Source organism: Larus michahellis, chromosome 6 (genome assembly GCF_964199755.1).
Source record: "Larus michahellis chromosome 6, bLarMic1.1, whole genome shotgun sequence".
NCBI lineage: Eukaryota > Metazoa > Chordata > Aves > Charadriiformes > Laridae > Larus > Larus michahellis.
This window is the reverse complement of record NC_133901.1, coordinates 70,366,426-70,379,313: the sequence shown is the minus strand read 5'-3', so window position 1 is coordinate 70,379,313 and position 12,888 is coordinate 70,366,426. Positions and strand designations below refer to the sequence as shown.

The window sequence follows — 12,888 nt, the reverse complement described above, 5'->3', positions numbered from 1 at the left end:
AAAGCCATTAAGTGTTGTTCCTTTGCAGGAAGTATTTTTCTGAACCATCCAGCTGTTTGTTTCATCGCGGCTTTCTGCCCTGGAGCCCCACATTCAGAATTATAAATCTGCCTTTTTGAATATTTCAGGTAGTTAAATTTTCACCTTCCGTGTAATGGCAGAGGTCAGGTCTCAGCTGGGTCTATGACAACCCAGTCTAGCACCTGGAGTGAGGTTACTGGAATGCATTCTGGGAATCCGCACTATCCCCAGGGCCAAATTAAAATGAACCTAAAGCATTTGTGTGTGAAGTTTAAGCATTTACTTGGAAAGACTTTCTTTTCAATAACCCTGGAAGTTTCATCGTGGCACAACAAGCCATTGCCACTACACATCAATTAAATTAACCACTAGTGTGACGTATTCACAGTTATTTATTGGAAGTGTAAAAACTACCATGTAATGGACATGACAAAAGCTGTAGGAGAAATCTAGGCTTGTTTTGAAATCACTGGCCATGAACTCAGACAGCAAGAGCTTTGATGTCATGCATAAGTACATGGCCCAATTCCGTGCTCTACTTTATTGATGCTCTAGGGATTAAAACTATAAAAGAGGAGCAAGAGTGAAAAATAGGCTAGAAAAATCAGTATGAGTTGTCAGACTTCTACTGCCTTTTGAAGCAAACTTCCCATTTCAACAATATATAGGTATATATGTGTGTAAATATATATATATAAAACCACTCTATATTTTTAGCTAAATCCTTCCAACACTGCCGAAAAAGGTGCCCCCCATCAGCTCTGGCACTGGTGTCTTGTACAAAGCTCTATCCTGTGCTGCTCGCAAGGCTCTGCACATCTTCCAGGAGCCCAAAGGGTCCTCCAGTTTATCCCGTCCTCCCAGTTGTCCTGGGTGTTTGCCATTTGCAAAAGCTTTGGGTGGGAGAGAATCTGCAGGTTCTCCCTTTATTGTGCTTGTGGGATCTACTTTAAAACTCCATTTGTGTCTTTCTCCCTCAAAAGTACTTACAAATGAAGACATTGTTTAAATAATAGATTAAAAAGCCCTTCCATATTATGTCACTTGTCTAATTTTAAACAATTGCTATTAAAACACGAGGCGTATGAAATAATATATAATGACAGAACTTGATACACGACGGGATCTGTAGTATTTGAACACCTATTTCAATATCAAAGAAAACTAGATTTTCGTTCCTGCTTAATACCTAATTCTGTGAGGTTCTTTATGCTCACTAAATCATTAACATACATGCTGTACAGAACAGCTGAAGTGTCAAAAAATGTCACCTAATAGCAAATTCGGTTTTATTCTAGTAGGCTCATATCTCTTAGGAGACCATAAAAGTTGTTTTCCAGAGATGGAGAGCAGTAATAATGTCTAGAAGGTTAAAACCAAGGGGGATGCTTTTTAGTGGTAAAAATTATGTCAATTAGATCAGGAGTCAGAGGAGGCTGGAAAATTGTCATAGTTCCTTGAAATCAGCACCTCGCTGGGTCTAGAAACGTTCATGTCGCTTGAGCTTCTACCTTCTGGAGGTTTATTCTTGTGTTACTCTCTCTACTGCTGACATTTTTTCCATGGAAAAATCACTTATACCTTAACTAACAAAAGCTATCTCTATTTTTAAGTTTAAAAAAAGCCTATTTTTAGGCTCCTTTGTAAGACTGGAATATGCAACAGAAAACCATAAGCATCAGTCATTCTGTAGAGTATGAACAGGAGGGAGCTCAAACTCACATCTTCTGCCTCCGGTGAAAGGATCTGAGCTGCTCTCCTCCTCTCCAGTTGTGAGCGAGCCACCGTGCAGCCAAAAATCAAGAATTTTGGAGGCTAAGGAGGGTAAGTATTCATATTTGTTATTCTGGAAGCACCCTAAGTTCGAGACAGACACACAGAGACACTGAGAGGTTCAGTCCAGACAAGCTGTTGCCCTGGCAAGTGTTGGAAATTCAGGTGCTTGACCAGTGAAGCTTCTGTCTCAGAGGGCTGGGACTCAGCACCCCTCTTGTCTTCGAGCACCTTCATGCTCCTAAAAACCACGGCTGGTGCCGTAGCTGTTTCCAGATAGGGCCTCTCAGGCTGGATTTTTCAAGCATTCTGGACAAAGCCCGGTCCCAGTTTTCTGCACCTTTGGAAATCAGCTAGTCAACAGTTGTTTCAATACGGATGGTCTGGAAAATCAAAATGCCCTTTTAAAATTAATATAATCTCCAATTATCATATTACCTCGGGGAGGAAGGCCTGGTGGTACTTAATAGAGCTCTTTGGGGCTGTTGTGCATTTTAATTGAGTGAATAATTGTAAAACACTTCAGGGCCTTTTGATAAAAGGCTCTGTATAAACATTGCCATAATGCTGAATAATCGGGTTGCGATATGAACTGGAATAAATGAACCCTATAAATAGATCTATCATTTATATATACATATAATGTATGTGTGTATATATTCCAACATTTTGGAAAAACCAAGGCAGTTACTTTGTAAAAGTCCTACAGTTCTTGAATAACAAAAACCAAGTGCCTGAGATTGGCTAGCGATAATCATAATAATCAAAATGTTAGTTTTCAAGATATTGTGAACCTGCAGTTTATCCTCCTGTGCAACGCATAGAGAATTGCCAGAAGCATCGATGGTGTTACCGCTTCAGTGATGCCTCTTGTGATACAGAAAAATACGGTGTGGAGGAACTCAGAGGAGGTAGATCCAAGGTACTAAATGTTTAGATGCCTGAAGGTGTTGATAGACGTGATTTGGAGGAACCAAGGGAGTTTCACTGTGTATGGCTTTCCCAAGGTGTTGCTGCAGTGCGGTGGTAGGGTTTGAAACAGAGCAAAGATCTCCTGCAGGCCCCGTCCATGCTGCTCCAGACATTTTCCAGGTGGAGCAACGGGAAAGACAGCGATGGTGAAGATGGCACACCAGCCTCAGCGGTGGGATCGGTGCTGGGTCTGTAGCTGATCTGCAGCGTTACCCTGCATGAATCAGTGGCCGCTCTGTTTCTCCCAAACGATCTCTGAAGACTCTAATTTTCTGGGGCAGTGGCTGTCTCTGTTTCTGTGCCTGTACTCTCTTGCTATTCAGCCTGTTCAGAGGGGGAAACACTCTGGAATGGAAATGGTGGAGATGAACTTTTATAGTTAATGCAAAAAAAAGCCTATGCTGGGCAACGCGGTGCCGGTACAAAGCGCTCTCTATTTTTGAAAGGGACTTGACACGGGGATGATGCCACTTCACTTAGTTAATGAAAGGAGCCATCTAATACAGGCCAAATGCAAAACTGCATAGAGGAAACTGGCATTTGAATGGTTTGAGTGCTTGAAATATAAATGAATGGGAGAAGACCGGACTGTTTCTAAAGGAATCAATTACCAGGCATCCTCTTACTGCTGTGAAGCTCTCATTTGCAGGAGCAGTCAAAGCTATTTTTGCTGGGAACTAGGATATTCATTGCTTGAGATTAAGTGCATCTTTTAAGCACCAAGGAGACACTGAGGAATGCTGTAGATTCAAGAGAGACAGAAAGACTCTGAAATCATTTTCCTTGCTGTAAACCCACTGAAGAGACGGATGTAGTGCTGGGCACAATTTGAGGTCTGTAGAGTTGTACCCGCAGACAGAATGGTTTGACAAAGGGGTCCATTATGGATTAAATCTACAGATTCAAACAGTGTAGAAAAATGTGTGGGCTATTCAGGATCTTAGAATAGGAATTAGGTTGGACTAAAGTTTCCTTTCTCTTCCCAGCTGCAGAAAAATAAGGATACGTAAAAGAAAATGTCTCGGGTGGAGGATAATGGAATATTCTGATTGCTAATGAATTTTTTACCTCTGGGAGTTCTCCAATGGCCTATATGAGCTGGTAGCTGAGGGTTTTTCCAATAGGCTAAGTGTCTGATCTACCACAGAAAGCACAAATATCCCTGTTAAGCATGTTACTGAAATCTTGGAGGCAAGTCAAGGACTGGCTTTACTGTGGAGATCCCACTACCTTTTCCCACCCAACGGTAGTTCCTCCAGGTGGGGTCTGAAGCCTCTGAACAGGGTAGTGTGCAAGGAAGCTTGCTGCATGTGTTCAGAGGATGAGTTTCTTTCACGTGACCATTAACTTTGTCATTTTTCACAAGCTCCAGATTCACTTAAACATCATGTCTAATGCTGCTGACATCTGATAGCTATAGCTTCCCTTCCCATCTGCCAGGGATTTCATGCTTCTGATGAAACAGCTTTAAAATTGCAAAGACAGCCAAAATGTAGCCCAAAATCACAATGATCAAATGCTGTGGCTGTTACATGGGATCTTTTTTTGTCAAAAAAATGAGGAATGGTTGAGTGTCAGAGTATTACTGTATTAAAGATCAATTATGTTTCCAATGAAATACCAACTGGCATCGATTGATGTGGGATCTTCCCTTGCATGGTGTGGTTACCCTTCGGTTGCTCTCTGTTTCCACTTGTTGGGTTCGTCTCTGGTTTTGTATTGCTTTATTTTGGGCTTACTTGGTAAAGAAAAAAATATTTTCAGAAAATTTCATCAAATAACATGTGCTGCACTGATGTCAGCTGAGGAAATCGGCGTCAAGAGCAGGAAAAGCCAGAAGATGAATGGATCTCTTAGTTCAAAATAGGAAACAGCTTGAAGTTCCTTTGGGGGGAAACAGAAACCTCATTCATTAACAATGACATTATTTCACCTCTGGTAGAGAGTAAGGATTCTGTTCTCCTGGCGAAAGACAGACACATCTCACATTCATGCAAATGACCCTGAGCATTCACGGATACAAAGGAACAGCCCCAAAATATCGACAGTTTTGACTGGTGGGCTGTCCTCATGATGCGTGTGTGGCTGAGACATATGGCATGGGGAAAAATGCGTTATTTGTGTTCCTGAATTGGTTTCAGTCTGTGCGAGGTACATATGTCTCCCCGTGCCATCTCGGTGGGTATCAAAGCAAATCTGTGTCACTGAAGTGAAGGGTCTTGCCTGGATGCTGCACTATTCATTTATTCGTACGTTGAGATGAGGGTCACAACTGATCAAGCACTCGTGTGTTTTGCGCGGTATTTATCACTCAGGGGTATCTGGGTTTCTTGAGTTTTTTCTGGTGTTTGATAGCGGCGTACAGCCATCTACTTGTTCATAGTCACGTACACAAAATTTTGTGGTTTTTTTTTTTTTCCAATCAAGCTAAGAGGAGGACAGGAGTTTGTGGTGTCCTGTTAAGAATACCTCTGATTGCTCAATGTAAAATGGTCAGCAGGAGGTTTCCCAAGTGCCTTTATTTTCTGTTCCATTACCCTGAGCGCCTCCTCTGTTTTCCCTTGGGGCCCAGAGCTGCAGCGAGCAGCCTGACTCCTACCTCTTGCTATTCTGAAATTTCTTTATTTATCTTAGACGCTGTCATTTTGCCTAAACATTGTTATTTTCCAGAAATCAACTTTTTATGTGGACGTGCCTGTTAACTTTCTGAAGTCACTTGTCAGTGAATCACAGAACTGTTTAGTTTAACTAGACAAGCCTTATATAGATATATGAAAATTATTTTCTTCTTCAGAGTCATGTTTATGTTCTTTTGCAATGAGCTGGCTGTTTTATTGCAAAAGAATCTGTAAAAGTGGTCATTTTAAATAGGCACAAAATAAATTCTGTTCTGTAAGGTACCTGTAACCTTTCTAGAAGATCCTAACTAACCTCTTTATGTCAGCATAGGAAGCCCTATTGCATTTGTAATTGTCAAACATTTCTTTTTTTTTAATAGAAGTGATCCCTTTCTCATACCTATAGGCATCATCATTCACAAAGCAAGCTTTTAATTTCAGGATATTAGAAACAACAGTAGATTAATCGCAGTCTGAAGTTCAGCAGTGCAGAACTTCCATCTGTTATCTTGCTGGTCTGTAACGATTATGCCCCAATAACACGTGAGCGATACAAAGCATCGAGTGAATGATGTCCAGTCATTATCAGGTTGGCTCCCTGTGCTGCCGTAACGTTGAATGACTGCTGGACCATGTAGCAGCAGTGGTGAACGCACCAAGTCTTCGGGGAGGTGCTGTTTTATGACTGGGTTGTGATACAGATTCAACGAAACCACGTGCACATCTCAGCGCAGAGGGGACACAGTAGATGTTAGGATGCGACACCGGTGGCCAGATCCAGGTGCTGCTTTGGCTCGTGTCTGTGAGTCAAACTGCAAACATTCATTAGAAAAATGGAATTAAGTCCTCCGACAGGTAAACACAGATTGTCTGGTGATACTTGTATGACACTGGATCGTTTTGCTAACCTTGTCCATGTGTTTTGCAAAAGAAATCAGAGCTCCTGTGTGCCTGCACAACAGGGTCAAATCCTGCTCTCGACAGTGTGAATTCAAATTATGGATATTTTCAGTAGTGTCTTTACAGCCATGCTGATTTAAAATAAGAACTGTATTTGCTTGAATCACGCAGTTCCCAAACTGGACTTTGATGAATTGCAGAGGCAGGCTCTTATCAAGTAACTCAGTGGTTTTCTCTATTATTTTTTTCCTGAAAAGAGCAGGAAGTTTGCCGTATTGCAGAGCAAGATGAATGAATTTGCCATTTGAGGCTAAATTTTCCAAGAAGGATTAGGATGTTTTGCAGTCCTGTAAATGCAGGAATCCTCCTTGCAAGGCCAGAGTTTCTTTAGGATCGTGATCAAAATTTGCTCTGTAAGTTATATATGCAAAAGAGGGAGAAAGAGCTCCAAATGTGAACACAGCAGCTACAAATTTAAGTGAAAATGGTGGAAATTCCCTTACTTATAGTCAGGAATTGTAAATGGGTTCCATTTTGCAGTGAATTGCTGGATCTCAATCCTGTGTTGAAGGGCTAAAAAAAAATTAACACAGTCTTCTCGTTTGTGCTCAGGTGTGCTAAAAGGTCACCGGTGTGACAGGGGAGAGATGTTTTCATCTGATAAAACTACCTTTTTTTTTTGTCTCCGTGTATTTTTCTCCTAGCTATCCATTTCCCATGGTATTCAGTAGCTGCAGTAGAAAGGACCTGGAAAACAGCCTGGAAAAAGGAGTGGGAATGTGTCTGTTTAACTTGCCTGAGGTCAAGGAGTCCTTCGGTGGCCAGAAGTGTGGGAACGGCTACGTGGAAGATGGAGAGGAGTGCGACTGCGGGGAGCCTGATGTAAGGCACCACCTGAGAATCACTGCTCACCTCCTGTCTGCAGGTTTTTAGCAGCAGAGGCGCATCAGAATTGCTCTGGCATGTCTAACGCTATTCGGTGTAAATCAAAACTCTTCCTTCTCTGCTTCTACCTTATCAGCTTAGAACTCAGTCCTCAGGCACGCGGGGAGTTTCCACTCAACTTGCATTTGAGTTGCTACAGTTCAGGCAGGGCTTTAGTTAAGAACGTTCGTGCTTCACCATTAGAGAGCAAACTCTCTCATGGCTTGTCCAACAGGTTGGCCATGACTAACTCTCATGGTCCTAACAACAGAAATTCCTTTAAGTGCTAGCTAATGAGATAAACTCAAAACAAACGTGTTAACATTGCTCAAATTTCTCAAGATGCCATGCACTAATTGAAGGGGTTTTTCTATAAATAAGAAGCCAGTCATATATTAATACAAATGTAAATATTTATGTACTTATTAATATTGCCTAGGTACTTTCTCATTGTAGCCAGCTTCAGATTTTAGGTGCAAGACCTTCCCCTCCTTCACTCTGAGAATTTTCTTTGCCACTAACCAATTACCTTACTAACAGAAATTGCCTTTACTGCCTCCCAAAAAGATTGCTGCTACTTCAAAGATCGTTCCATCTGGTTCAGTGAGTGTGTCAGAGGAGTGCTCAGATCAGGAGGAGATAGGCAAAACCTGGGGCTCAAATAATATCTGAGCCGACATCCTTATCCCTTTGGCTTCCCATGCTCATTGGCTGTATTGAACTTCTCTCAGATTATCTGAATTAAATAGATCAGCAGATGAGGGATTTGTTTCCTGTGATAAATATGGTTCTACAGACAAAATAGATCGGGGCAGTTAAAACAGCAAGATATTGCTGTATCCTGTCTATACAGTGTATTGGATTTACACAAGCCATAAGGATTTCCTGACAGTTCACTCATTCTTCAGGGTAACAAGGTTGGAGGAAGCAGGCTTATCTTCTTGTTTAAAGTCAATAGACTGCAAGCAGCTTGCAAATGTCTTTCTAACCCAGTTATCTTTCTCATTTTCACTCTTAAATGTTAGCGATACCTTTTCAAGTCAAAGCCAGTATACTGCTATAATCTGAGTGGTACCAGAAAACCCATTAGATTAGTTAATAATTCACTGCCCAGTCATTTGTACCAGCTGAGTTTTGTCAATAGTGTTGCAATACTTTATGGCATGGCAAGCTGTACAATAACAGATGCCGGTTGTATTTTATCAGCGATCAGAATTAAAAGACGGGCAGACGTGGTGCTGAGGGACGTGGTTTGGTGGTGGTTTTGGCAGCATTGGGTTGATGACTGGAATCGATGGTCTTAAAGGTCCCTTCCAACTTAGATGATTCTATGATTCTGTGATTCTATTCTATGAAATACTGGTTTGAACATGTAGATGTAGGTGGTTGGTAGGGATATTTCTCCTTTATTCTAAGTAAAATATTAGCCCTGTGTTGAGGTCCATGCTCACTGACACTCCTTAGCAGTAGGACAGCAATGGGCTCATAAAGGTGGAGAGTCGTGACTGCAGCACGCCTCGCACCCTTCGGACAGCTCTGGAAACGCTTATGCAGTACGGACTGTTTGACCACCTCCATCCACACTACGGTCTCATGTGCACCAGGCGCTGGTCATCTTCTTGAGTGTAACAGATGCCGGCATGCCCACCACCAGGCCAAGAGTGTATGAGCTGACCAAGGATGATATTACCAATTAAGCTCCAACTTCATTTTGGATCATATTACCGAAAATGTCTGACGTGCTGCAGTGTCTGTGGAAGGAGAGTTAGAGTAGATTACACACGGAAAGATAGAAGAAGGAAAAAAAAACTAAAAAATATCCTCAGTCCCTGAGAACCGAAGGGTGACAAATGTAGCTAATTTTATAACAGGCTGCAAGGGGGATGAGAAAACTACAAATTGGTAAATCAGAAGTCAGACAAATTACTTCCAAATATAATTAAGAGCTAGTGCCTGAACAGCTGTGACATGCCAGGGACGAGTCAACACAGCTTTTGTGCCAGGAAATCTTGTCTTACAAACCTATCACAGTGCTCCGAAGGGCTTAACAAGCGGATGGAAAGGGATGATGCTGTTATTGCAGCCTGTTAGGAGTTCAGAGAGTCTTTAGACCAAAGCCTTTCACCGACACCTCTTTAGGAGACTAAGCAGCTGTAGGATGAGAGAATATTGCATGCATTAAAAGACAGGAAATCCAAACGGGTATAAATCATCCATTTTATGCAGTGGAAGGAGATCCGCTGTGATGTATCCATGAGATGTGTCCTGGGGACTACAAAATTCAGCATATTCATAAACAGCCTGGGAAGAGGAATAGTCTTGAATTTGCTGATGGTATTAGTTAGGATGGTAGAGGTGAAAGCTGGCTGTGAAGAACTGCAGAGGAACCTTCTGAGGCAGCTGGACCGGGCATTAAGGTGACAAATGGGATTCAGTGTGGAGTGATGCACGTTCCAAACATCACATATAAGATGATGGACTCTGAGCTGACTCTGACCGTAGAGGAACAAGACTTCATATTGCAATAAATAGTCTCATGAAAATGTCAGCTCAGTGCTCGAGAGTGGTCTAAAAGGTAAATAGGCTGTTAGAAATTACTCGGGAAGAAATAGGAAAACAAAACAAAGCACCAGTAAGCCTCTATAAATCTGCAGCGTGCCGTGTCTGAAACTGCATGAGCAGGTTTCTCCTACCCCTCCCTGATCTCAGGAAGGATAAAGCAGAATGAAAAAGGTTGAAAGAAAAGCAATAAGGTGGTTCAAAGTTCTGCAGGGGCTCTGACTGGAAAAGAAGAAAGCGAAGGAAGATGTGACAGAAGCGGATAAAACCGTGAGTGAAATGGAAAAAGAGAGTAGGGAGTGATTGCCCCCAACAAGAACTGTGCGAATGAAGTTAGAAAATGGCAGGTTTCAAACAAGCAGAAGGAGCTGCCCCCAGACTGTGTTGATCACTTGCGAATTCCTTTCCACTCAATGTTAGGGGTGATAAAAATGTCCATGGAGCCAAGGGAAAGCCAGGAGACAAGGAAGGTATCATGTATGTGTGTTCACATTCTTGTCCTTAAGCATTTTCTGCTGGCAGCTGTCAGGGGGCCACAAGGCTAGAAGGGTTATAGGCCGACCCAGTGGGGTCTGTCTTGTGTTCTTAGAAAAGCAGGGTTGAAAACAAGATGTCCTGTCCACAACATCCAACAGCGTGTAGGTGATGCTGCAGTTGCTGTTGCATTTGTCTGAGATGCCCCGATGAGCTCAGGAGACCTACACCAAGAAACCCAACTCCCGTCATTGCTGCGGTTACTAATAATAACAACTAATAATAATAAATTACAACACAGCGGTAATTTTGGGTGGCAGCCTCCAGCCTCCGAAAGCCTTGTGAGCCTTTTCTGTTTGCATGCCTGCTTGTGTTAAAACCATTCCTGACAATTTAATAGCCCGGGCACAAAAACTATTTACCAAGCTCATTCCCTCCAATGAGTAATAAGTGAGTGAGCAATTGGAAATTTCAGAGGCTGCAGTAACATCATTCAAAGAGCCGTGTCTTTCTCCCAAGCTGTCTGTGGAATGCCGAGGCTGGCCGCTATAGGGCCAGATGATGGGGATATAGGAGCTGACGGTTTCAGAAGTGCCTTAATTGGACTGACATTGCTTTCCTCCCCTCTGCTTTTCTCAGATGGCTACTGAGATGAATTTATAAAATGTGCTTCTGCGCAGAGGAACGTTACTTCTTATATACGGCAGCTGCACAGAAATATTTGCGTAGCCTTCCGGCATGATCAAAAATAGGTGCAGGAGGTTGTTCCACTGCTTCCGAGCAGCACAGTTAACTTTGTATATTCGGGCCAATATTATCTAAGGAAATGGTGAAATGCTGAGAATCATTTTGCTCTTCATTTGTGAGTGCAGTGGTAGCCCAGTCCTCCGGTTAGAAAGCTTCACAAAAGCCAATAAAGCAACAAGACGCTGTGAACATCATTCTAACCCACTTATTTTTCCTGTGTTCCCTATATTGTTAGTGATCCCTTGTTAAGTCAAACTGACTTAACGCAGCTGAAGAGCAATTTTATCGGCTGCTATTTTTGTTAGAGAGCTGAGATTCCAGCGCAGCTGATGTAACTTGCAGCTTGTGAGCATAATCTTGGAAAAACAAACCCATTATTTTCCGAAGCTTCTTACTAGCTCATTCTATGGAGAATAAAGTTTGCAAAAGCCCACACATGCCACCATCTAATCCGTAAGTGTGAAAGTGGGATGTATCAGTTAGCGAGGATGCAGTTCATACTCCTTTTGTTTCTCAGAGCTCTGTTACTGGCATACCCTGCTAAGAGATTACGTGGAATGGTGCCATCAGCTTTCTTCGTGGCAGCCACCAGCCTCCGTGAAATACAGAAGTTTGGTGAGCAACTATCACAAGGCAGAGAGCTGTAGTGGTGATGCTCGGTAACTGTAACCCAGGGCCTGGATCCTTGCAGGAGGCAATGGCATCATTCCACTGATTTTTGTGGAAATAAACCACCATACTACTGCATCAGGATTGGTATCGGCATACTTGAGTTGTTTGTGATATTTGGGGGTGGATCCACAGCTAGAATAAACCAGCCTTCCTCAATGGCCTCTCTGGTTTTACTACAATTATTGTGCTTGTCGAATCTAAGGACAGACAAGACTGACTGGATCGAGTTGTGGGATTTCATGCATAATTCATTATTTCATGCCTAGATTTTCTTGGCGGAGCTATAGGCAGCCTCTTGATTTACAGCTCGTTGTGACTGAAAGTTGTCTGCTCTAAATTTATCCTCCCTCTAGGAATGTACGAACCCGTGCTGCAACGCAACCACCTGTGCTTTGAAAGCGGGAGCAGTGTGCGCGCATGGACTTTGCTGCGAAGGCTGCCAGGTGAACCAACGGAGACGTTTCTTACCGGTGTGGGGTGGGCGGAATTCCACGGTCTTCCCAACCGCCGAGCAGTAAGCATGGAGGCAGAACAAGCAAATTGGTATCATTAAGCATTAAGATGCTTGCCTTTCACGTAAGCGATTCCAAAAATTCTGAAACCGTAACATTCATGGAAGGAGCAGATCAACGGACTTTTTAAATGGTGTCTGCGCTGTTTGTCCCCATTTCATTTGCTCATGCAAAACCTCGTCTCTTTTCATGAACTTTTGTATGCTTTGATTTTTTTTTCACGCTTATGTGGATGTTGTGCTCTGGCAAGCACTCATTAAATGCTGGACCCTCTTTTTGTGGGAAGACTCTTAAAATATTAATTCTGTCAACAGCATATGTATTTTTAATGGCAGATCATCAGCTCTTGTGGACTCCTAACATACTATAAAAAGCCAACTTGCCACAGGCATTTACCTTCTTGAATTCTCAGACCATCTCTTGCATATGGGCTAATAAAGCATTCAGCAAGTTTCCATTGTGTCTGTGGCAGCCATCTGCCTAAAAGCTCAGTAGCAGCGAGCTATCAAAACAGCTAGCAAATGCTTTTTAGCAAAATCAGTCTTTGTGTCTTTTTGCTTTTTACCAAAGGCGCTGTGTGGTGATGCAGTTAAAATTCAGTGCTGCTCCCGGAGCACACCCATCCTTTGCGGTTGCTGTTGATAAGTGAATGCTCAGATTGGCACATTCTGCCATTGCCTACTAGCTGCCTTCAGTGCTGAAAAAATGTAGTTACC

General features: G+C 42.5%; 1 protein-coding gene across 2 annotated transcripts in view; it reads left to right on the top strand.

The window, feature by feature from the left end:
- The window catches only part of ADAM12 (ADAM metallopeptidase domain 12), a 190,301-nt gene that overhangs the window by 148,342 nt on the left and 29,071 nt on the right, over positions 1-12,888 (top strand). For both annotated transcript variants that reach the window (XM_074591861.1, XM_074591862.1), the window contains exons 12-13: positions 6,989-7,166; positions 12,014-12,103. In XM_074591861.1, the coding sequence (XP_074447962.1) occupies positions 6,989-7,166; positions 12,014-12,103 (268 nt within the window). The remainder of the gene's footprint in view (positions 1-6,988; positions 7,167-12,013; positions 12,104-12,888) is intronic.